This window comes from Stigmatopora argus, chromosome 8 (assembly GCF_051989625.1).
Source record: "Stigmatopora argus isolate UIUO_Sarg chromosome 8, RoL_Sarg_1.0, whole genome shotgun sequence".
Lineage (NCBI taxonomy): Eukaryota > Metazoa > Chordata > Actinopteri > Syngnathiformes > Syngnathidae > Stigmatopora > Stigmatopora argus.
Window position 1 is genome coordinate 15798260 of NC_135394.1, and position 24393 is coordinate 15822652.

General features: G+C 39.9%; 5 protein-coding genes across 8 annotated transcripts; 2 read left to right on the forward strand and 3 right to left on the reverse strand.

Annotated features, from left to right (window-relative positions):
* Positions 1-194: 194 nt before the first annotated feature.
* On the reverse strand, positions 195-6779 carry LOC144078840 (AN1-type zinc finger protein 5). Of its 4 annotated transcripts, XM_077607252.1 has the most exons (7): positions 6632-6779; positions 6438-6563; positions 4337-4534; positions 4144-4270; positions 3933-4060; positions 3340-3444; positions 195-1956 (listed from the first exon to the last, which is right to left on the reverse strand). In XM_077607252.1, the coding sequence occupies exons 3-7, from the start codon at positions 4494-4496 to the stop codon at positions 1808-1810; spliced, it is 669 nt and encodes a 222-aa protein (XP_077463378.1). In that variant the 5' UTR covers positions 4497-4534; positions 6438-6563; positions 6632-6779; the 3' UTR covers positions 195-1807. The 4 variants fall into 4 exon arrangements, with proteins under 4 accessions (XP_077463378.1, XP_077463377.1, XP_077463379.1 ...); XM_077607251.1 differs by having other exon boundaries at positions 6438-6771; XM_077607253.1 differs by lacking the exon at positions 6438-6563 and having other exon boundaries at positions 6632-6755.
* Positions 6780-7550: 771 nt separating this feature from the next.
* Positions 7551-12600, reverse strand: plin3 (perilipin 3). Its single transcript, XM_077607227.1, has 8 exons — positions 12432-12600; positions 11553-11609; positions 10923-11118; positions 10761-10843; positions 9662-9893; positions 9200-9597; positions 8393-8611; positions 7551-8177 (listed from the first exon to the last, which is right to left on the reverse strand). Exons 2-8 carry the CDS (start codon positions 11607-11609, stop codon positions 8019-8021), a joined length of 1344 nt encoding a protein of 447 aa, XP_077463353.1. The 5' UTR covers positions 12432-12600; the 3' UTR covers positions 7551-8018.
* Positions 12601-13047: 447 nt separating this feature from the next.
* LOC144078831 (uncharacterized) lies at positions 13048-15186 on the reverse strand. The gene is made up of 2 exons (XM_077607232.1): positions 14767-15186; positions 13048-14031 (listed from the first exon to the last, which is right to left on the reverse strand). The coding sequence occupies exons 1-2, from the start codon at positions 14963-14965 to the stop codon at positions 13091-13093; spliced, it is 1140 nt and encodes a 379-aa protein (XP_077463358.1). The 5' UTR covers positions 14966-15186; the 3' UTR covers positions 13048-13090.
* Positions 15187-15590: 404 nt separating this feature from the next.
* LOC144079466 (uncharacterized) lies at positions 15591-18356 on the forward strand. The gene is made up of 3 exons (XM_077608245.1): positions 15591-16078; positions 16794-16933; positions 17539-18356. Exons 1-3 carry the CDS (start codon positions 15880-15882, stop codon positions 18214-18216), a joined length of 1017 nt encoding a protein of 338 aa, XP_077464371.1. The 5' UTR covers positions 15591-15879; the 3' UTR covers positions 18217-18356.
* Positions 18357-20933: 2577 nt separating this feature from the next.
* Positions 20934-24393, forward strand: LOC144078966 (antihemorrhagic factor cHLP-B-like). The gene is made up of 7 exons (XM_077607466.1): positions 20934-21196; positions 22060-22170; positions 22235-22319; positions 22404-22573; positions 23867-23983; positions 24064-24144; positions 24214-24393. Exons 1-7 carry the CDS (start codon positions 20987-20989, stop codon positions 24355-24357), a joined length of 918 nt encoding a protein of 305 aa, XP_077463592.1. The 5' UTR covers positions 20934-20986; the 3' UTR covers positions 24358-24393.

Consider the following 24393-nt stretch of genomic DNA (forward strand, 5'->3'; position numbering starts at 1 on the left):
ACCAGAGAGCAGGTTGTGTAGATTTAATCTGATTATACCCGTCTGAAAAATGATTTTTTTAAAAAGGCAGACAGATGGGCCAAATTGAAGTTGGAAATATTTTAACATTTGAACCTTCCAGTTTTTAAAGGATTAACACCATGTTGTTAAATCTAAAAATCTTGGATCATCAACGAATACAAGGACAATTCATATAAAATAAACTTTGTGATTTTATTGTTTTTTGTACTTAAACATGTCATACAATCCTAAATCTGGAAAAGAAAAACAAAATGAAAAGATATCTGGTGGTATTTCTGGAGGGGGTAAATTCAGCGCTAGCATGATTTCATTTCAATGTTCTCAAAACGGACAAAATCTTTCAAAATCTATCATCAAAACTTGAGCCCCACGCCATGACAACAACAAGACAGAATTTTAAAAACTAGTGAAGATTTATTTTCTAACAGTAACCGATTTTAAACCTCCCTCTCCCGCTCAGTCAATATCAGGAATTTGAACGATTCAGGTATAAAATCTTTTTTTTTTACATTCAATTGACAATACATTTTAGGGTAAATGAGAAAACCACGATGGAAAACTAAATTTCAAAAATCCTTGACGTGAAAATACCATCTTTTTGACACGATTTTGCTACAACGGAATAAAAACATGAATGGAGAATATTATGATGAATACACGTGGCCTGCGGGAGATATCATTGGACTGTATTAAAAGAGTGGTATGCTAATTCCGCAAAGCGTTTCAATTTTTGTATTTACATTGGGGGCGGAGCTTGTTAAATTGGACCACCGCGTGGCTAGCCATGCATTGTGCTACCACTGAAATATTATCATCTTTATCCTTCAAAGTTTTCACCATCTGCGGGTTAATATTGATTATTATTTATGCGAGGCGGGTCATTTTTCATTCAGCACGTGTCAGTGGTCTGCTGGTGCTTTGAGCTTAACGCAATAGCTCACACAAAAAAATAAAAATACACAAAGGCCTTTGGGGAATTAATACGCTGTGCCTTTAAGGAATCGAGTATGGACTGAAAATGACACTTGCGGAAAAAAAAATGACTGTAGCAACTTTCATGTAGACGGCGCTCGGCGTCCAAATGGATTGGACGCCTAACGCCGTCAATTCCGCTTTTTCGTGTGAAAATGGGGGAATGGAATCCAACCCGAACGCGGATATTCTGCGAAATCCGTCCACATGCTGCCAATCCTCCAGCGCGCCCACCAGCGGATAAAAATAAATAAATAGAATGCAATCACACAAGCTAACTACAATATATTAATATAGATCTTCTGAAGTCATACGCTCATTAAAACAGAAAAAAAAAAAGATTCACTCGGCTAAAAGTTAACCTCTACCCCTCCCGTTTCATGCACCCGATATATCAAAGAGACAGTCGGAAAATGCGGAAAGTCCAAAGTGTGGCGAGTGGGAAAAGCGTGGGGGAACGCCAATGTGATGAAAAAAAAAACGTTGTTTTTTGACGAGCGGGGGATCAAATCGAAAGCCCTTGAAAAAGGTCTCGCTCCCGTTCGCGAATCTTCGTTCTTCGGAGGATGGGATGAGAAAAAATGTTAATTTCGCGTCCGCCGCTCTTCTCCCAAACGCGCTCTCACTCTCTTGCGTACGAACGATCGTACGCCATTTTACGGAAAATAGTCACGGGTGGAGGAGATGGGAAGAAGGGTGAAAGAGTCTGGACAGCCTTGTCCGGCTTCAGGATGAATAAAGCCGGGGGGGAAGGGGGGTGTCGGGCGTCACCGTCGTTGTCAAATTGTCACGGGGGAGGCGGCGCCCCAAGTCTTCATAACTTTTGGATTTTCTCGGCCACCACGATGGGGTTCTCCTTGCGGATGCGGGCGGCGGCGGCGCTCCGGTAATCGTAGGGACAGTCATGTTTGTCGGAGTAGCGGTGGATGGCACAGAACAGGTTGCCGCAGCGGCAATCGAAACCTGATGGGGAACAGAAAACGGTAAATTGAGAAACAGGATACAAAAAAATACAAAAAAAGTGCAAAAGTATCGTTAAGACAACACCAGTAGTGATCGGAAAAGGCCCCGAAATGGAACAGATTTGTGTACCAGTGAAGTTGCCCTTTCCAAGATGGCCACCAGTTACAAACACTGCTTTGAAAGAAGCAGGCATTGCCCTACCAAGATGGCCACCAGTTCCAAACACTGCTTTGAAAGCAGCATGTGTTGCCCTACCCAAGATGGCCACCGCAGAAGCCGAAAACGAGCTTCAAGTTTTTATTCTGAAAGAAAGTCCCATAGCAGTTGCCCTTTCCAAGATGGCCACCAGTTGCAAACACTGCTTTAAAAGCAGCGCTTGTTGCCCTCCCCAAGATGGCCACCATAAAGGCTGAAAGAGTTGAAGAAAGTTTTTATTCTGGTACACTATTTCATGGCAGTTGACCTTTCCAAGATGGCCACCAGTTCCTAACGCTGATTTTAAAGCAGGTTTTTTTTTGCCCTCCCCAAGATGGCCACCGTAAAGGATGAAAAAGAAGCGAGAAAAGTTTTTATTCTGGTAAATGATATAGATTGTTCTCTTTTCGCAGTCTTTTTTTTAATTCATGGGCATATACTTTAATTTTTTGAACATTTGTTATTGAAATTACCATCTAAAACGCGAGGAAAGCTAATGTACGAAATTAATACCAAATTGAATAAACATGGTGGAAAAAAATAGCATTTCATATAGAGCAGGGTGATAAAACAATAACGATAATTATCGTGAAATATTTTTTGTCAACGAGAATTTTAAAAACTCGATAATTTTTTTATAATTCTAAACTGTAATTACACCACCCAACCACCACAGAAAACGGGGACGCTGTTGCAAGATGAACACCAGTTCCAGACCAAGTTGATTATTTTATTAATATTTCATATTGCACGGCAACTTTTGGTATGAAGGCAAATTTATTTAAAAAAAGATGCCTGTCAAATTTTCTACAGGTTTTATTTTTTTACTTTTCATAGTGTAAGGAGGGAGTTTTATCTTTATTGAACAACAGAACAACAAAAATACTTTTTAAAATCAGCATATTTCATATTCTTTTGTTATAAAGGTAACATAGTTACTTTCATATCTCAATAAGGAGGAAAGTAATTTATTTACTTATTTTCAGAGGTTTGAAGTTTAAAATTTGAAACAAAAAAATGTGATAGTTATGATAATTATCAATTGACTGATAATTTTAGGGGTACGCTTTAATTTTGTACTAAAAGGAAAAGAAAAAGGTTGCTTTCAAAAAACACGTATCGACTAAATGGAAATCAAGAAATTGGTATCAAGAGTCAAAAGAATTCTATTAAAAATCACATTCGTACCAGTGAGGCCGACTTTCTTTCGGCAAGAAAAGCAGCGGTTCTTTTTCTTGTTTTTGTCGGGGGTCTGCTCGCCGTCAGAGGTCTGCGCCGCTTCTCCCGCTGGTTCTGCCGAGAAACAAAGAGCTTCTTGTCATTTCGGTGTCACTTTTGCATTTTGCACGTTCCATTATTTTGAAAGTGGCGTGCTCGCTTCCTTTTCAACCACTGAGTGCATTCATTCTCAGCAGTTGTTTCTAGCTAGCAGTGTGGACGTGTGTTAGCTTGGTCCGCAAAACCAAAATGTGAGTAAGTTGAGTTGCTGTTTGTTTTTTGATATATATATATTTTTAAAACGAAGCTCATACCTGTCAACCTCTGCCGATAACTGCCCTTATAAATGATTATGATTCCCCTTACAAACCCCCCAAAAACCTTAAAAACACCGTACGACTCGTACGAGTCGTACGGTGTTTGTAAGGTTTTTTGGGGGTTTGTAAGGGGAATCATAATCATTTATAAGGGCAGTTATCGGCAGAGGTTGACAGGTATGGGAAGCTATTTGAAAAGCAATCGAAAATGTGATCATATTGAGTTTTACTGTCCGAGCTTGTTACCCGAATTGGACGATTCCTCTTCATCGGCATCGTCGGCCTCGGCTCGATCCGAGTCTAGGGCGCCCGAGTCCTGGGAGATGCTCATGGCCGTCATCTGTTGGGTTACCGGACTGGATCCGGGACTGATGCTGCATGGACAAAGTTTTGTCTCAGTACCCTACTTTCTGAGAGACACATTTTGTTTTCATGCCGCGCGGTACGCCGAGGCCACCTGCACGTTGGCTCGTCGGGCGACGTCCGCGCCGCGGCCTCTGCGCTGGTTTGGGGCGCCACCGGGCTTTCCGCCGCCGCCACCGCCGCCTCGACGGTCCCCGGCATCCCCCCCGGTGACGTGGCAGCTGTGAAGGTGACGAGAAGTTCAATTTCACATTCGCCGCGCCACGCGTTAGTTCCTTCCGTCTTACCTTTGTCCCCCAGGGGGCTGGATCTCCCCCCTCCCTGTTGTCTCTGTAGGTGTTCCTTATAGCAGACCGAGCACATGCCGTCGGTGCGGGGGTTACCGTAGAAACCGCATCCCATCGTGCAGAGCATCGGCCCCTGGGTCTGATTGGTCTCTTGAGCCATGCTCCCACAGAGAGGGTGAGGGGGGATGGGAGAGCTTCCTGGGGGTGCATTTGCAAGGTCAACAACGTTGAGTATAGGAATGACAAGAATGGACTTTTGCCGTTGTCGGGCGGAAACAAATTAAAAGTCTTGTTTTTAACAGCACAATTTAACCACGTGACAGAAAAGCTGCGTGTGTGTGTGGTTTGTAGTTCTGATATTTATCGACATGCTATCATTTAGTATTTAACAATTTGGTGAAAAAAGATATCCAATAAATTTAAAGTGGAATGTATCGCACGATCCAAAAGAAACCAATTTTTTATTTATGCTCCATCATTTAAGCCCCTCCCACTAAAAAATGATTGTACATCTACTTCCATCAAAGACAGTCAAAAAGCTAAAAAAATTGAGGTCACAAGAGATTATATATATATATATATATATATATATATATATATATATGTATATATACACAATGGCCATAGTGTTTTTTAAATTCATTTTTAATTAGATTTAATATTAGTAATTAATTAAATGTAGTAATGTATAATTCGATTTGGTATTAGTAATTAATTAAATGTAGTAATATGTAATTAATTAGATTTAGTATTAGTAATTAATTAAATGTGGTAATGAGTAATTTATTAGATTTAGTATTAGTAGTATTATTTTTTAGAATTATATTTTTAATTACTCGCTATTTTCCTTGTTATACATTTACTACTACTTTAGCTAAAAGGGAAATATACATTTTTTTTTACAATTGTTTAGTGATCATCGCAAAATATTTATATAGAATTTGAGTATGAACGAGTTGCAAAAAATAAAAAACAACGATTTGGACACCATTCACGCAGAAGCTAATGCTATCAAACTAAAGCTAACGAGCCCACCCTGACACAACACGTAAGCTGTACAGTGGTATATATATCTATATATAGATGTCAGTCAGTCCACGTGTTTTCACTTTACCTCGTTCTCAGTGTCATCCGGTGTCTCGACTTTTTTTTATTAATAAAAATGTATTATACTAGAATTGAACAAGAAATTGTGGCAAGACCAGCGAAAAGTCGCCACGTGACGTCATCAAAACGCAACGTTTAAGTTGTTTTTTAAATAGTGTGTTTTATTTAAGCCGAGACTAAACTCGAACCCGGCTGTGAAAACGACGACGTCGTGCCCTCGCTTCAAAGTACACGCATTATAAATTAAACGAATAAAAAGCCGTGAATTAAACATATCACACATCGACTTAAAGGGTGCGTTCTAGTCATTTGGAACGAACAAGTAGCAAATTCGGTTTCAGCTTCAGTATTTTTTCAGCATTTTACCGGAGGGCTTTCGATTTATATGTCGCATAGTAAATGGGGAAACGAATATAAGCGTTTTATAGTCAGTAAAACAACATTTTCCACGCCTGAAAGAACAAAACATGTCTTGTCTGTGGGTAAAAGAAAAAAACATTTTTTTGAACTGTTAGCATTCAGTGTCAAGTTTTTGCACTTGAATGAACTCAAGCAAGGTTACTTTTACTTCGATCGTTATCAAAAAACTTTAAAAGCAAGTCAATCGAAGAGGTATCAACTATTTTATCGTGTTCATTTTCAAACTAAACACTACAAAGTCGTTATAACACGCCGGTCAGTCTAAAAAAAGACGGTTAAAACAACAAATGGGTTGACATTGTACCTTTAAATCCGCGAAGAACGCTTCAAAACGACAAAAAAATAATCCCAAACCGCATTTTACATGTTCAGCAATCGTATAACGTACTGTTTTGAAAAAAATAATAGATTTAAATGATCTTTTAAGCCGAGACAGAGTGAATGAGCGCTTTGAGTTTAGTCGCCAGCAGGAAACAATTGTCGATCTGAGGGGAGTATTGCTTAGATCAAATTAACCTCCCCGAACCCCAAAATGATAATTTTTAACCTTATATGTAATTAAATTGAATCTTACCGAGGCTAAATGGCGACTGTGAAAAAACAGAAGGTCCGTTCGTCAAGTCCCGTTGGGTCGAAAAATTGAACAAAAGCTCACTGTTAGCTAAAATGCTAACGTAAGCGGCCTGACGACATCAAGCTTCTGGTTGAAATAAAGCCAACTAATAAGCACTCCGAACGGGGGACTCGCTCGAAAAGATGTGGGGCTACCTGGGGGTTACGGTAACGGTGATTGTCGACCGTCTCGGGAAGGAATATTTGTCGGGAGAAGTTGTACGCCGAGCGGCCTCCTACGCTAGAGCAAAGCTCCCGACATTGGAAACAACGAGCATGACGTCATCCCACAGCAACCCAGAAAAGTACAGCGACCAGATATAAACATTTCCAAAAATACGAAGTAAAAATAAAATAAATATTCTATATAAACACTACTAAAAACAGCAAATTTAATGACCAATTTTTATTCATTTAGTGCCAAAAATAATAGAGTACGTGATTATGTTCAGAAAGGTAAACCTTTGATGTCCACCTCAGCAGACAATATTTATTCAATTGAAAATAAATGTTCATTTTTTTCTGACATTTTATAGTAAAGATAAACTTAAGTAAAAGCCAATATTCTCCAAAAGCAGTCGCCTTACTTGGAGCAGCTATTTTAGATTGTTGGTAGTATTTAAGCTAATCAAATGTCATATATCCCACTCCTTTTGATGATGTCATTAATACCCACTATCACCCAATGTCTCAAAACTTTTGACCACTGGTGTAACGGACATATTTTGCATGATATACACGAATTTCCACAAACTGGAACACCAGGTCTAAGTGATACATAATTATAGTTTTAATTTATTATTGGTGGAAGATGGGAGAGTGGTTTTCACATCCGCCTCGCAGTTCTGAGAGCGAGGGTTCGATCCCTAGTGGTATTTTCCCTTGGTGTGGAGTTTGTAAATTCTTACAGGTGTCATTGTGGGTTTTCTTTGGGTACTCTGGTTTCCTCCCACATCCCAAAAACATACAGGCTTGGTTGTTTGTCTCCTTGTGCCCTGTGATTGGCTAGCAACCAATTCAGGCTCCAGCACCCTGGTGACCAGTATGAGAATAAGTGGCTCAGAAAATAAATGAATAAGTTACAGTACTATCTTTAATGAATAACTTATTCAAATGTTGATCATATTAAAACAATGAAAATACATTAGGGTGTGTTTGCCAGAAAAACTCATGTTTTCTTTTTTAACTTTTATTTCACAGTATCTAAAGTGTCCTATAAAGCCAAGTTACAAAAAAAATAATCAAGATTTGGAATAATAAAGTGCACAGTTTGGCACATAGGAAAGGCATTTATGAAATATTGCGGACCACGTAAAGAACACTCAAACCCATATTTAGGTGTCCTATATCAGAATTGCTTGTTTTTCTATTTTAAAGTTAATCAAAAAAGCGAAATACTGGCATTATTAAATAAAGTTCCGTTAGAAATTAAATTTTGAGCAAAATGACTACATTTCAAAAGGCACCATTAGATAACAAACGACTCACCCTGTGATTCAACTCTATTTAACGATTGCAATAAGTCGAGATGCCAAAATTGCGATTAAGAAACATTGGACTTTTGCTCGAGTGACGGCGCCGTCTGCGCATCCGCCGCCGCCGCCATCCTCTCCGTAATCATCGGGGCAAAAGGTCCCACCAACCAGTTGAGCGGCGTGTTGTTGAGCAAGTACTCGGTGACACCATCTAAGGACTGTTGAACCTGGAGAAGCAGGCAACAATAAGTACAGTAATTCCTTGACAAACCAGTTCATTTAAGTTAAAGTTTATGATTATATGTTTTTTTTCCAGAGAGTGCGAACGGATTAATATGTATTTATTTATTTTATATGGGGGAAAAAAATGATTTGAGATACGAGTACATTGACATACGAGCTCAGTCCCGGAACGCATTAAGCTCGTATCTCAAGGTATTACTTGGGTCAAGTGGTGACGGCTCCTCTCCAGCAGGATTGGCGTGAGGGCGCCGGCGTCCAGCAGAGAGGCTTGGAGCTCGTCGGCGGAACGTCTGGCTCTGGCCAGTTGGTCCTGGACGGCCGCCGGTAGGCCCTGAGCGCTGGTCACCACGTTGGCGCTCGCCGACCGCAGCTGATCGCTAAGTCCTCGTGCCATGGAGAGCGCCCGCCACTCCAAACGCTGTGGGGAAATTAGTTTTCAACATGTTTTTTTGGCATCTGTTTCATTTTTGATAAGTGGGCATGTCACGAGACAATTACATTTTTTTGCAAAAATGTAAATTAAGCAGTCAAAGGGTTCATTAAAATGTTCTTCAATCTACAACACAGGTGTCAAGGTGGCGGCCCAGGGGCCAAATCTGGTCCGCCGCATCATTTTGTGCGGCCCGAGAAAGTAAATCATGAGTGCCGACTTTCTATTTTAGGATCAAATTAAAATGAAGAGTGTAGATGTATATTAAATTTCCTGATTTTCCCCCTTTTAAATCCATAATTGCTATTTTTTAATCATTTTTTTCTGTTTTTAGTTCAAAAATCATTTTGTAAAATCTAAAAAATATACAAAAAAAGCTCTAATAAACATTGTTTTAGATCTATAAAAACTGAATATTCAGGGCTTTTAATCCATTTATTTAAAAAAATCTAAATATTATATCTAAAATGGTCCGGCCCACATGAAACCGAGTTGTGACGTTAATGCGGCCCGCGAACCAACCCGAGTCTGACACCCTTGATCTACGACTTCCACCTTAAAATCCCCCAAACCTACCTCCGCTTCGCCCTGGCTCCCCTCGGCTTCAGCCGGCCCGCCCACGGGTTGCTTCTGGACCCGGTCGGCTTCATCCCGAACACTGGCGACTTCCTTCTGAATGGGCTCTGGCTCCCCTCCGTCCGCCGCTTGCTTCCGGCTCCACTCCGTCCAGCGTTGCTGCAGCTGCTCGACGGCGCCTCCGATCTGCCCGCCGCCGGCACGGGCGCTCTCCAGAAGGTCCAGCGTGCTGGTCATCTGCGCCACGGCGGCGCGCGTGCCGTCTCTGGCTCGTCTGGCGCGGACCAGGGACTGCTGGAGGGCTCGCTCCCGTACTTTGGCCGAGAGCTTCCCCAGGCGCACAAAGTAGCTCGGACCGGCCGGCGAGACCACGTTAGCGTCGGGCTCGGCCACGGCAACTGGAGAAGAAAGTCATTCCATGGGTGACGGATTCACGTGGAGGCGGTCTCCCGAACGACCTACCCAACTCTTTCTCGGTCAGCGGCAGGTTCTGCTCCACCCAATCCTCGGAGCGGCTGAGGGCCGCGCCCACGCCGCTGCTCACCATCTGGCCCACGCCGGTGGCCATCACCGTGCTGATGCCGCCGCTGACGGCCGCCCGGGTCTTCTCCACTCCGCCCATCACGGCCCCCACCACCGCGTCTTTGGCGCCAGTGACCGACTGGCGAACCATTCCGACCGTGTCTGACACCACCTGAAGAAAAGATGTTGCCGTTAACAGAGCCTATTGCAGCCAATCGTGGAGCACCATGAGATGAAACAGCCATTTACGCTAACACCCGAGGAGTTTTGGACCATTTGGGTGTGTCAAATGGAAATTTAAATACATTAATTAAGTGTAGTTGTGTATTTTTCTGACTATAATTAACAAAAATACACAATAAAAAAGGGCAAAAAACACAATTGGCACTGGAGTACAAGTCACATTTCATTAATTCGTTCGTTTTTCAAACCACTCGTCCTCACAAGGGGGCGCTAGGGCCTATCCAAGCCTACAATGACACCCTGAATTGGTGACCAGCTAATCGCAAGGAGACAAACAGCCAATCATACCAAGGAACAATTTAGCATAAAATTATCCTAGCATGCACGTTTTGGGGATATAAGGGGAAACCAAAGTACCCAGAGAAAACCCACACAAGCCTGTGGAGCTCATACAAACTCCATACAGTGAGAACCCATCTTGGATCGAACCCTCAACCTCGGAACTGCGAGGCCAACATGCTAACCACTCTATCCCCTAACCTCATTAATAAAAATCGAAACCAAAGGCCATAAAATATCATCATGAAAGACATTTAAAAATGTAATACAATCTGAATTGAGGCAACAAAAGGCCGAGTATAATTATTATTTTTTTAAGTCATTTTTTGTAAGCGATTCTCATTTGTTTTCATGAGTTTCAGGTGATGCTACAGTGTTGCCATGGCGACCCCTGAGAGGGATAGGCCAAAAGTCAACCCACCAGAGTACTCGTGGAAATTGATATTGGACTTCTGTTGCAGTCAATGGCAGCCAATGTGTTAAACAAGTTAAAATAAAAAAAATAAAAAACACTGACCTTATCTGCAGGCTGTTGAAGAATAGTCAGCTTCTCCTCCATCTTGTCCAGCCCCTTCAATGCGTATTCATTGACCGTCGCCACTGCAAAAAATACACCCCAAAAACTTTTAGATTCTCACGTTCACTCCCACGAACGTGCTGCTCGTGAGCCCAAACCCACATTGTGGTTCAATAATGTCAAGAAGAGGCTTGGATCCCGTGGCGGCGGCGGCACCGATGGTACGGACGCCGCTTTCCGCCGCATCCATCACCCCCTTCAGCATGGGCACGCTGTCTTTGGTGCTGGTGTAAGCGTTGCAGACGGCACCACAAGCTGAACTCACCAATGGCAAGTTGCTTACTCGGGAAACAACACTCTAAAAATTGAGGAAAAAAACTGTGTTAGTTGGGCTTTATAAATTACCGAAATTTCCACATGATAAGGCGCACCTTCAATAAATGGTCTATCTTTAAAAAAATCATATATATCTTTAAGTTGCGCCTTATAGTGGGGAAAATACAGTAAGTTATTTTATAGTAGGTCAGCGGTATCAAGTTGTTATTTTTTTTCAAAATTCGGGTTTCCAATTTATCACTATAAACAATCAGAAACAACGGTAATTTTTTTGATAATTGACTAAATCCTTTTTTTTGGAGCTTATCAATGGAAAATGTTTTCAAATTAATTTTTCATTTGATTCTTGATGAGATTTATTTTGCTAATACGAGTTTCAAATTTTAAGATTTTACAGATGGGGGTGTGGCTTGAGTTTTTAAGGGTAAAAAAGTTTCAGGTCACGGTGGAGATTACCTGCTGGTCGCCGTTAAGGGCAACGCCGGTTGGATTGGTCTTCTCGCTGTCGGCCATCTGCAATAAAACATTTGATTTAATACGCTTGCTTTCCTAATTGGCGCACTTATCTTAAAAGTACTCCTAAACAAATGAAATCATCCATACTAACTCATTAACTTCTATAACTTCCTGTCTCCGACGTGGCGGGTCAAAGGTGAACTTTTGCCCAATGTTGCTGACATCACCCAGTGATGACGTCATCTAGTTGCAACATTGATGTTGGGCAACATGTTTCGACTGGTCGTCAAATTACAAAATATGACTTTCAATTAAAATAATTCCAGAGAGACTACACATAAAAACTTTTAAAAAACCAATAGAATAAAATATTTATTTTTCCCAGCATTTTCTGTTAACAAAACGAACTGCAAGGAAGTAGCTGTGGTGAAATGACCTTTGCGACCATTCACTTGTTTCTCAGAAAGAAAATATATGATAGTTAATTTGATTTGTGGACAAAAATAGTATTTATACTTCATTCAAATTATTAGTTTTTAGATATTCGACACGTTTTAATACATTTGGACATCAAATAGTCCCCCGAGGAGGGCGGAGTGATACATGACACAGCATCTGATTTCCTATTTCTACTTTGTAATGACGAACTTTACCCCAGATGACGAATTCACTACGAATTGGCATGTCAAGCATTTCTTTAAAATCGTTTTAACCACCGAAACTTCTGACATGGTTTAAAAACTCAAACAATAGAAGACTTAAGGTTTTAGAGCTAAATAACGCACGTGACAGAATTTAGCTAGTTCAACAACAGGAGTGCGTAAAGTTACGAGGACGTTTAAATAAGTAAAACCGAACTGTCAAATATGAACCACTAACCGTTATTGTTGCTCGTAGTAGTTTGCAGCGCTTATTCTGGTCCGACTCGACTTTTTGGAAGGGATTCTGGTTTCGTTTAAACCTCTCTTGGACCACGCATTGGCAATTTTAATCGCGTCTGTGAGGCGGAGTGCAAATTTACGATGCAAACTTTTGACCAATCAAATCACAGTTCACCCCAAGTAGGCGGGAATGTCGCTGGACCGGAAAAATTAAAAGTGCGTAGGGAACTTTTAACCAATCAAATCAGAGTTCACGCCGAATTGGCGGTAACGTCAGCTGACCAGAAAAACTACAAGGACTACAACCCCGCCTACTTTTTTTTTTTTACTTCACGGTGTTACGTGCTCTTCAAACATCATGTGTTTCGTTCAGAAACGTTACTCACTTTGAAATAATAAATGTACCTATATCTATCATCATGATTAAATTCCCAAAATAATCCACTATGTCACCAAAGTTTATGTATTGCTACAAACATATTTTTAGACTTATCAAAAATGTATTACAGTTAGATGTTCTGTAATTTCCCGTTGAAATGAACATAACACTTGATACTTAAAGGTGTAATACCAGTAGACAACCTTGAAGGGGCAGTGTTTAACCACTACAGCAACTTTGACGCTAGTAATAGACAACACCAACTTTATAATTTAATTTCAATGCTTATTTTTCATCACGCTTGAACCAAAAATATATTTTTTTCTACAGTCCCAAAAGAAAAAGTGTTTTTTCCGACTCGAAACCAAAGGAGGCCATTTATCATTGACGTGCGTTTTGCTGTGTGCTATGAGGTGAGCGGCGGTCACGAAAGGCTTCAAACATAACAAGCAGGTAATTAACGTGTCTTTTTGGGGGTTTTCTTCGCAACAGTCAGAAGCAGGTTGTGGCGCGTTCTCTTCTGATGGCGTCAACATCTCACGTTGACCGGAAACCGCCGATCGCCGATGCACGTCGATTAACGTGTTGCCGCCATGTTGTCCATTCCACGCATTGGTCGATTTGGGCTCGTCTATTTTGTCCAATTCGGACGGCGGCGCAACGTAGTCTGCCGTCGTTCCATCCCGCTGTTGTCCGGTATCTTCCGTTGTTATGGGCGGAGTTAACTTGTCCACACTCTGACTGGAAAAAAGCTCCTCATTTGGATTGATGGACGCATCCCCCTCTTCGTTTTTAATACTTGGAGGCTCGTCAAACTTGTCCGAATCAAACAGCGGAGCGACGTAGCTTGTTGATTTATCCCGCTGTTCTCGAGTGACTTCTGTTGTTATGGGCGGAGTTAACTTGTCCGCACTTTGACTGCCAAGTTGTTCCTTTTTCGGAGTGATGGAGACGTCTTTGTCTTTGATCGTCGGGGGCTCTTTGAACTCCGAATCGGACAGTGGCGCAATGTAGCCGACACACGAGCCATCCAAGGGTTCTTGGCCGGGTTGTGTCTTTACAGGATGAATTAATTTCTCACTTGGACTGGAATGAAGCGGCTGACCGTCGTGACCGCTCCACTTGGCGTTCTCTTTGTCTTTAATAAGGGTCGGCTGTAGTTTCTTACGTTTTCTGGCGTGAAAATTCGTGTCGTGACTCTGCGCCAAAATCTTTACGTCTGTAACACATAATAAAAGCAGTAAAGATAAGAATATATTTTAGAGGTGTCGGATCAGGACTCCATATCATATACACCCAAAAAGATGCGTACCCATGAAAATTTCAATTGTGACTTTGATTAAAAAGCGATTTATTTCAAATTACAACCACACATTATTCAGTTAATGGAAGACCATTCACCAGAGTTTCAGCTATTTCTGTCAATTTTTAGTCAATTTATGGCTTTCCCAAGATGTGTTCCAAATGTCCACCATTCCGTTGCAAGCAAACCTATACTCGTCTGACAAAGTTGTCAATCACTTTTACACACTTTTACACAACTATAGTTGAAAACGATCATCCATAGGTTCACCTTTCACGTCCTGCGATTTTTTATCGAATAAAATATGGGTACGCATCTTTTTGGGTCACCCGGTACATAAAATAGGCGTAATTACACAGTTTTGACTTGTATGAAAAATCATAATTCGAGCAGGAAAGGCCTCGAAATGACAATTTGAACACTAAGTAAACATCTAAATGTAATATTAAACAATCTAAATGGTAGGTCATTAATTCGATCATCGATTGAATTCAACATTTCAATGAAACATTTCAGGTTGTAAAGTGATCGGTTTATTCTTTAGCCACGAAGTTTCCGTTTAAAGTAATGCACATCCACACGATGAGTAATCAAAATTAATAAGCCTCCAATTAACTAGAAATAAATAACTTTGTAGTTAAGTGAGCTAACCTTCCTCTTCGTGCTGTTCGACAGCCCGAGACTTCAAAACGGCGTCGAGTATTTGCCCCTGTCGCTCTTTCTCTTCCTTTGATCGATTGAGTTCCTCCTCGTACTCCATAATGGTTCTTTCAAAAAGCTGATAAATTTCCTCCACAGCCAAATTGAGACGCTGCTTCATTAATTCTCTCAACATTGTGACTTTACACATTTTGGCAGAATGGCGGTTACCAATTGGAACGCGACTCTCCCCGTTAGCTTGAGGCTAGCAAACTGTGTTAACACGCAACTTAATTCTCTTAAACGAGAGTTATTTCTATTTCTAAGTGTTTTAGTCCCACGTTAGGTGCGTGGGGAAAGTATAACGAGGACGGAATAAGAAAAACACTAACGTCTACAATAGCGTTTAACAGGAATAGCTTTGAAAACGGCGCTCACGTTCTTCTTCTGTTGTTATTTTCGGACGGGTAGTCGTTACTGCCACCTATCGACTGGAGAAGGTACTTGCCTATAAAGACGAATTTAAAATCATTGCATACTATGTCCAAAATTACAAAAAAAACACAGAATCGACTTTACTTGTCTGTTTGTTTGTTGATGTCATTTGTGCAAATCGTGGTGAAAGCTTTAAATCTCATTATACTATTGCTTTACGTGCTTTTTTACGTACTAGTATTTATGGTTTTTAGGGTGAATAATTTAATACGTAGTTAGCTGTATTAAAAGTAAAAGATAAATCATGAGTCACGACCAAATGATTTTCAGCTCGTCTTTCTAGCCATGTACCCCTCCTAACCGCTAGAGGGTAGTCGTTACTGCCGTCTATCGCTGGGGGCTAGCGATAACGATAAATAACAACAGAAGAAGAACGTGAACGTTATGTTTACAACGCTATCCCAGAATTTGCGCAGTTGTTGACTTTAGTATTTTTATTACTCCGTCATTGTTTTTCTTTCACCACGCGGCCAACGTGGAAGCAAAACGCTTATCGTCACTCATAGAGATAACTCTCGTGTAAAGAGAATTACGAGACGCTCACATTAGCATCGTTTGCTAGCCTCAAGCTAACGGGGTGGGCCGCTTTCCAATTGGCAGCACGTCTAAGGCAACCGTTATCCTGCCAAAATGTGTAAAGTCACAATGTTGAGAGAATTAATGAAGCAGCGCCTCAACTTGGCCGTGGAAGAAATTTATGAACTTTTTGAAAGAACCATTATGGAGTACGAGGAGGAACTCAATCGAACAAAGGCGGAGAAAGAGCGACAAGGCCAAATTCTCGATGCCGTTTTGAAGTCTCGAGCGGTCGAACAGCAGGAGGAGGAAGGTTGGCTCACTTAACTTATACTCGGATAACAACTAATTTATTCATTTAAAGCTAATTAGTTTGTTAATTTTAATTGCACATCATGTCGATGTACATCTTTTTGAGATTAAAGAATAAACTCATCGCTTTACGACGTAAAATTTGCTATTTGCGTCATTAAAATTAAATACCTACTATTTTGATAGTTTAATATTATATTTAAATAGTCACTTAGTGTCCAAATTCTTATTTTGAGCCTTGTAACTCTTGCCTGCTCATATTATAATTTTAATAAAACGTCCTTGTTTGGATAAATTTGACTGAATTATTGGTTAACTAATCAATAAATTGATTTGCTGTGTTGTATATATTTAATTACCTACTTTATTATTATATTTAAATATTTACTTGGTGTCTAAATTCTCATTTTGAGTCTTGCAACCCTTTCCTGCTTATATTATGATTTTAAAAGACATTCAAGGCCTTCTTGTTTGGACCAATTTGACTGAATTATTGTTTAACGAATCAATAAATTGATTTGCTGTGTTGTAGACATTTAATTAACTACTTTATTATTATATTTAAATATTTACTTGATTCCAAATTCTCATTTTGAGTCATTTAACCCTTTCCTGCTTATATTATGATTTTAAAAGAAATTCAAGTGCTTCTTGTTTCGACCAATTTGACTGAACTATTGGTTAACTAATCAATAAAATGTTTTTGTCTGTTGCAGAGATGAAGCAGGTGTTGGTGGAGCATGAAGAGGAAGAGCCGGCAGTAGAGGCAGTAGATCACCCCCAAATTAAAGAGGAGGATGACTACATATGGAGCAACGAAATAAAGGAGCAACCTGAATGGCTGTCGGAAGCACAGGTGGGTTATTTTAACCGATAATTACATTTTATTATCGATTATTGTCAGCTATTTGGGGGTGTACTCAATGTACTCAATGGATGTACACACTCCTGTACAGTAGGTGGCAGTATGCACCCAAGTGTTGCCTTTAATCTACATTTAATCAAAATACGGGGATTATTCATTGAGTGTTTTTTTTTTTTTTTAGTGCTACATTCTTGGTTTTAAAGATTCGATTTTTGGACCCCAAAATTTTGGATTTTCACATTTTTATGAACTTAAAAAAAAGGCTGAAAAAATCGTAGTGAATTTGCGCTAAGTGAATTTAGGTTAGATTTCGCCATTAGTCAAAATATTTTGAGTGTTACATTCTTGATTTTAAAGAAACTTTAATTTTTTCACCCTGAAGTTTTGGATTTTCACATTTTTATGAACATTAAAAAAAATTAATTGCTGAAAAAAATCGTAGTGAATTCGCGATAAGTGATTTTAGGTTAGATTTCGCCATTAGTCAAAATACTTTGTATAAAAAAAATAATAATAATTGAACCAGTGTTTTTTTGTCCTGGTCCCATTAAAAAAAAGAAGTAAAAAGTAGATATAACGCCCGCCTCCACCCACAGGAGCAAGACGGCAACTTCCCCTTGACATTACCCGAGGAACCCCCAGCGGAGCAGCCCTCCGACCCGGACACCAGCTTCGCCCCCATCTCGGACGACGAGGAGGACGAAGACGACGGCGACGGCGACTACGACTCGGACCAAGACAAGGCCTTCCCTTGCAAAATCTGCCGCAAGAGATTATCGTCCAGGCGCAACATGAAGCGGCACATGCTGCTCCACCAGAAACCGCAGATTTTCACCTGCACCATCTGCTCGGAGAGCTTCCCCACCCGGGCGTGCCTGCGCTCGCACAAGCGGCGACACAGCGACAAGCCCAGGTTCGACTGCGCCGAGTGCGGCATCGGTTTCACCAAGCTGCCGCGCCTGAAGCGCCACATGGCCAAGCACACGGGGGAGAAACCCTTCGCCTGCCCCCTGTGCGAGAAGAAATTCAGCTGGAATTACGCCCTGAAGAGGCACATTCGGGCGCACACCAGCAGGGAGCACTACTCCTGCCCCGTCTGCGCCAAGTGTTTCACCACCAAGTGGTACATCGCCGTGCACATGAGGACCCACACGGGAGAGAAACCCTACCAGTGCTCCTCGTGCCTCAAGCGCTTTCATTTTAAGAACAGTTTCAGGAAGCACACTTGCGCCGAAAACGACGACCAGAACCGAAAAAGCGAGCCAAAAACGTAGGAGTGAAATGCAAGACGGCGCTTGTTTGCGTTTTGTTGTTTAGAGGGAATTCACGTTGACATTTTTCAATGCTTGTTTTTATTAGTATTTTTGTTCTTCATTTAGTCATTGTTGTGCTTTAATAAAAGTTTTGCACCATTTTTTTGGGAATGTTGATTTATATTTTTGGCTCTGAAGATTGACCGGAAAAGGATGTTAAAGCAGATTCTGGAAATGACGCGGTATTTAACTCACTGGCTGCCATTGACGGCACTAGGCGTCCAATCAGTTTTGAGTGGGAGACAGCAAATGAAGGAACTCAGTGTTTTCAAAATGCATGTTTTTATGAAAAAGTAAGAGGAAACGTTTTCCTTGTAGTTGTCATTAAAAGAAAAGGTAAATATAGGTAATTGAAAATGCTTTTATATTCATTTACATTTTGTTTAAAGGAAAAAAAAGAAATTAAAACACTGTGGGCCATGAAAATTAATGTGTCGGGACTTGAGTTGAACACCTTAAATATATACAGTTCATACAAACTGAATTTAAATAGATCTATGTATTGTATAGAATAGCAGATTGAATGAATACATTGCAATAGCAGTTTTCAAACGCTGGAGGGCGGTGTTTCCTCACCAATTCAACTTTGCGTCAAGGCTTATTTAACCAAATCTATTAAAACATTAAAGTAAATTTTGTTGTGTGGTATTTTTTACACTAGCTATGAAACTTGTCATTTCAGCAAAAAAAAAAAAATTCAACCAAAACGTTCATTCGTCCCTCCCAGTCAAAATGGATTGGACCTCTTGCGCCATTTCTTGTCGAAAAAAAAACAAAAAAAGAATTTAATTCTGTAAAGCATGAATCAGCTACAAAGTGCGCGTCCGGCAAAATAACCCTGCAGGCCAGATCGGACCCTCTAGCGGGCCACTTTCGGCCCACAAGCCGCACCTTTGAGACCTGTGATGTATAAAATATGGCAGAAAATTCCCATCGTCAAAAAGTGCTTCATTAATGTCAAGTCAGCACAAAAAGAAGCCGCTACGTTTTCAGTAGTCGGCATTCTTTAGTTTGACATCCTGGATAAATAAATACAGTAAATAAATACTATAGTGAGCACTGCGTGAACAGAAGTTGAATACAGGAAGTGGCAGCAAATGTTCCCCCGAGGCTCTCGTCTGTCCTCGCTTAATTCGGCGCGACCGGTTCCTGTTGATGGGGGCCCAGATTGCCTCGGTATTAACGGGCTAATTGCCCGCTCGCCGATTGCAGGAAACCCGCACCTCGGGCTACACAAAAAAATAGATTGCACACCCTCCACCTCCGCCGTTTTCATTTGCTCTCTTTGCCCGGGGACATCTTGTTGGTGAGACCAATTAATGATTGGAATCTCAATGACGTGGGCGTCGTTTTCGAGATATGAAATCAACACGCAAGATCGGGATTGGCCGAGGATGAAGTCAAAACAAGGCCCCCCACAACAAAGGAAACTGAAGAGCCATATCTTTAATTATAGAGACTTATTAGCGATGGCCCAGGTTCGATCATGTGATAGGCCGCACCCTTAGAATTGCCTTAAAATGGTTGAATTTTACAATTTCTCTCATATAAGCCGCCCTTGATTGACAATTTTCACCTCCATATTCATGGTTTTAATAGGGAGTACAAATGTGTTACTTTGAAGGGGAAAATCTTAAGAAAAATCATTGCACGTGGTATTTCTGAGATACTGTATGAATCAAAAGCACATTATTAATGTCAATATCATAAGGAAGTTAGTAATTCATCCAGTAATGGTTGTTTTCTTATTGTAAAACTGAAAATAACTAAGAAATAGTAAATGTTAATTTGGCGACATCTCCTGGTGAAGAAGAATATAGCAACGCTGTAAGTCTTGTGCGCATATAAGCCATACCCTTGATTAAGTGATCATTTTTTTTAGGTACAAATATGGCTTATATGCGAGAAAATACGGTAAGTGTTAAATCATTAGCTGCTATTTGACTTGCTATTAGCTGTCCAATCCAGTTTGACTGGGCGGTTTAGCAGCGATCATTGGATCCCAGACAGATAGAATTGGACACCCCTCACCGTCAATGGCAGTGAAACATGAACATTTTCTTCGGCAGTTACTAAGTTAAGATAACAAGTAACAAAATAACCATAACGATAATACCAAAGAATTTATGTATAATACACTTTAAACAATTTGTTAGCAAGCTAATTTTGCTGCTGCAAAAGTGACTTGTAAAAGTGTTTATTTTTTTGTAATTTGTATGTATTTATTTGTTTAAATAATATTTTTAGTAATTTTTATGCATTTATTTTTTAAAGGAGTATTTGTTGTAATTTGTATGTATTTATTTTTTTATAATATTTTTTGTAATTTTTATGTATTTATTTTTTAAAATAATATTTTTAGTAATTTTTATGCATTTATTTTTTAAAGTAGTATTTGTTGTAATTCTTATGTATTTATTTTTTAAATAATATTTCTAGCAATTTTTATGTTTTTTTAAAAATATTTTTTGTTTTGTTTATTTTTTTACTCAAGTCAACCCATTACACAACAATAATGTGACGACAGTAATTCTATTCAAATTGAAAGGGAAAAATATATTTATTTCCTTCCTTAATACATTATTGTATGTAAACATATGGTCCACCTGTGGCCTAATTAGTCCCGCCTTTGTACTCATCTGTGATTGGTCAGCGCAGCTCCTTAATTGCAAGCACGTCCTTTTACTTACGTCCTTCACCACTCTATCTTGATTCACCTGGTGTTGTCGTCATGATGGCGATTCACCTCCTTGCTAGCGGCCTGCTTTTTTGCGCGCTAACCTTCCCCGGAATTCTGACGCTTTCTTCTCGTTCCGATATCACTTGCGGCGAGGAAAGCGTGGAGGTGGTGGCCAACTTTGCCGTCCTTTACATTAACCAGAAACACAAACATGGCTTCAAGTTTAAGCTGCAGGAAATCCAGGGAAGCGAATACCAGCAGGTTAGCACCACACTTGTTCATTCGTATCACTTGTCGGCCATTTTGGGTCAGTGTCGGTCTATTAAAGGTTACATGTAATTTTTATTTTTTTAACGTGGGTTAAATTGGCTGTGTATTTATGTTCCAGAAATGTATTTAAAATGAGATATGCCTTTTCTATGTTGATAGTTTGGTAAAATGACCTTTTTTAACACTTTACGTGTTAGTTGTTATCACTTGTCAGCCATTTTGAGTCAGTGTCATTCAGTTAAAGGCAATGTAATATTGTTTGGACTGGGTTGAAAATACCTAAGTATACTAATGTTCGTAAAACTAGACTTGAAATAACTTGGGCATATAATGTTGGTAGATCTTTTTTTGTTTTTGTGCTACTTCTGATTGGTTGAACAGCATGTGTATTGGCCCAATCAGGTTCAGAAGATGAATTTATTTGGGCTTTGAGGGTTTCTTGTGCTCTTCATCAAAATAAAAACTGGTTAATTTAATTATTAATTAATATATCACTTGGTAATTCAATTCGTAAATATTGGAAAATGGCTGATTTAAAGAAAAACTGGACAATCTTGTTAAATACTTCATCAATGTTGCCCCTACAAACATGGCGGCCTTGCTGACACGTCAATACAGAACGTGGTTTGGTTCAAATCCATATTAGGACTAACAAATATTTTATAGCATGTACTTTTTTAATTATTTTTTTTAAAGTTCTTTGGGTGTTGGTGTCTTCCCCCTTTTTAAAAAAGAAGAATTATTTCTAGAAATATCTTCCTAAATTAAGCTAACAGGAGATTTTAAGTTAAATAGTGAGTTAAACGAGTCTTAACAGCGGATGGGTAAAAAAATAATCATCCAATATTGTGCAGTTTTCTGGCGGTTGCCACATTGACGTCAACCTGAAACTACTGGAAACCCTCTGCCACTTCACCAACCCCAAACCCCATCAAGAATGCGAACTGAGACGCCGAAAAGAGCGGGTAAATTTCCCTTTTCTTCAACTCTGCACCATGCGCCAATTTAATATTTTTTTTCCCCGTTTAGGGTGCCGTGGCCTCGTGCAGTGTGGAATTCTGGGTCATGTTGAGCATGGCCAAAATCACAAAATACCACTGCACCACCAAACCAGGTAGACCCTTAACAAAAAAAATGGTATGGGTCATTTTCGTTGAGGCTAACCGAGGATTGCCGACTCAATTTTTTTTTTTTTTAGAACGCACGAATGACGAGGTGATGACCACTTGTCCTTACTGCCCCAAATTTTTGTCTCTGGACGACCCGACGGGGGTGAGCGCCGTCCACCAGGCCGTGGAACACTTCAACCGGGGGAGTAAACACGATAGTTACTTCACCCTCATGGAAGTGGCTCAGCTCACCGAAGGGGTAACAACCTAATTTTTATAATTAATTAACTGTCATAAAAAACTGTAGCCACTCAATTTAAAAAAAAAAAAAAAAAAAAAAAAAAAAAATCCAACATCAACAAGTGTCAAATTTGAGGCCCAGAGGCTTGCTCCTGTCTGTCATGTTTTTTTTTGGGAGGCCCTTGAAAGTTAATTAGCAGCTTTTTATGTGGTTTTTAATCATTTTTAATGGTTAAAATGACATTGAGGGCTATAGCAATCAAGATATCACCCTTAAAACCACATTTTTTAGTTTAAATAAGCATCTAGGCCAGAGGTGATGAACAAAAATGAGCCAAAAAGCCACATTTTATGTCAAAAGCAATGTAAAAAAATATTATTTTGTCAATAGTGTGTGTGTTATTATTGGACCTTGCTGAATTTGAGTGTTTTTAAGAGAATAAAAATCATGTAACGAGGCAGAGTCGCAGCATTAAAAAAAGAAGCAAAGAGCCTCATGCAGCTCGAGAGCCACGTGTTTACGTCTTGATTTAGGCCATTTAAATTGAGACATTATTTTAAATGACTTTCTTATCACTCTTGATTACAAAACAGTTTAGACTTAAAACTTGACTGTTTTACAGCCTTTCAATTCTAAATGTGATTGTTTTTATAGCACTATCAATGTAGTCATTTTTAAATGGTTTTAATCAATGATTTTTTTCGGGAAACAAGAAAATGTCTTAATTGGATTTTTTTTTTTGATTTGATTCCTTGTACTTAATTTCTACACTTAACTGGGTTATGACTTCAAGTTTCACTGTACAGACATTATTTTTTTAATTATTCTTTTGTTTCGGTATCAGTATGCCATCAAAAAATGAGTGAATGAGTGTATTTTAAGAGAATAGTAAACATAAAACGAGGCAAAGAGCCACAGCATATACAAAATCTAAGAAGCAAAGAGCCGCATGCAGCTCGAGAGCAATGTGTTAAGCCATTTAAATTGAGACATTAAAATCTGCAGTTTTATTTTAAATGATTATTTCCTCTCACACTTGCTTACAAAATAGTTTAGACTTAAAATTTGTCTTTTACAGCCTTTCAATTCCAAATGTGATTGTTTTTAATTTTATAGTACTATCAAAGTAGTCATTTTTTAATATTTTTTAACCCCTGTTTTTTGGGGGGAAACAAGAAAATGTCTTGGTTTGATTTCTTAATTTAGATTTAATTCCCTGTACTTAATTTCTGCACTATTAATTAGGTTATGACTTCAAGAGTCACTGTACAGGCATTTTTTTTTAATATTTGATTATTTTTTTGGTATCAGTACGCCATGACCATCGGCACCATAACTTGGCTAAAATTCGCCCTAATTGAGACCACATGCCCCCGAGAAGCCACGCTATCATTTGCGGCCTGCACGCCTCGCTGCCCGGACCGAGCGGTGAGTCGCGACCCCTTACGGCCATACTTTAAATTATTAATTTTTTCACAATCTTGACTTTTGTGACACTTCATTCTCAGCATCACGTTTTTTGCCAAACGGCCTACTACAACACTCACCAGCAAGTGGGCCAACTGGACTGCGAAACATACCCGCCAAAGGTGAGTCTCGAACGCGACGTGGCGGGCCGTCCGGCCGGCGCTTCACCGTCCGTCACGGGTTCTCGCCAGAATTCGGAACTTCTCCCGGCGGGCCAGGCGGAACCCGTTTGCAGGCCTTTGTTCCACCAGAGCGCGGAAGCGTGCGCTTGCAAGGACATGTTGGAAAGCCCCGAGGTGTCCATTCACCACATTTGTCCATTCCCGCTCAAGTGATACAAATGCTAATAATAAAGAGCAAAAAAACAATTA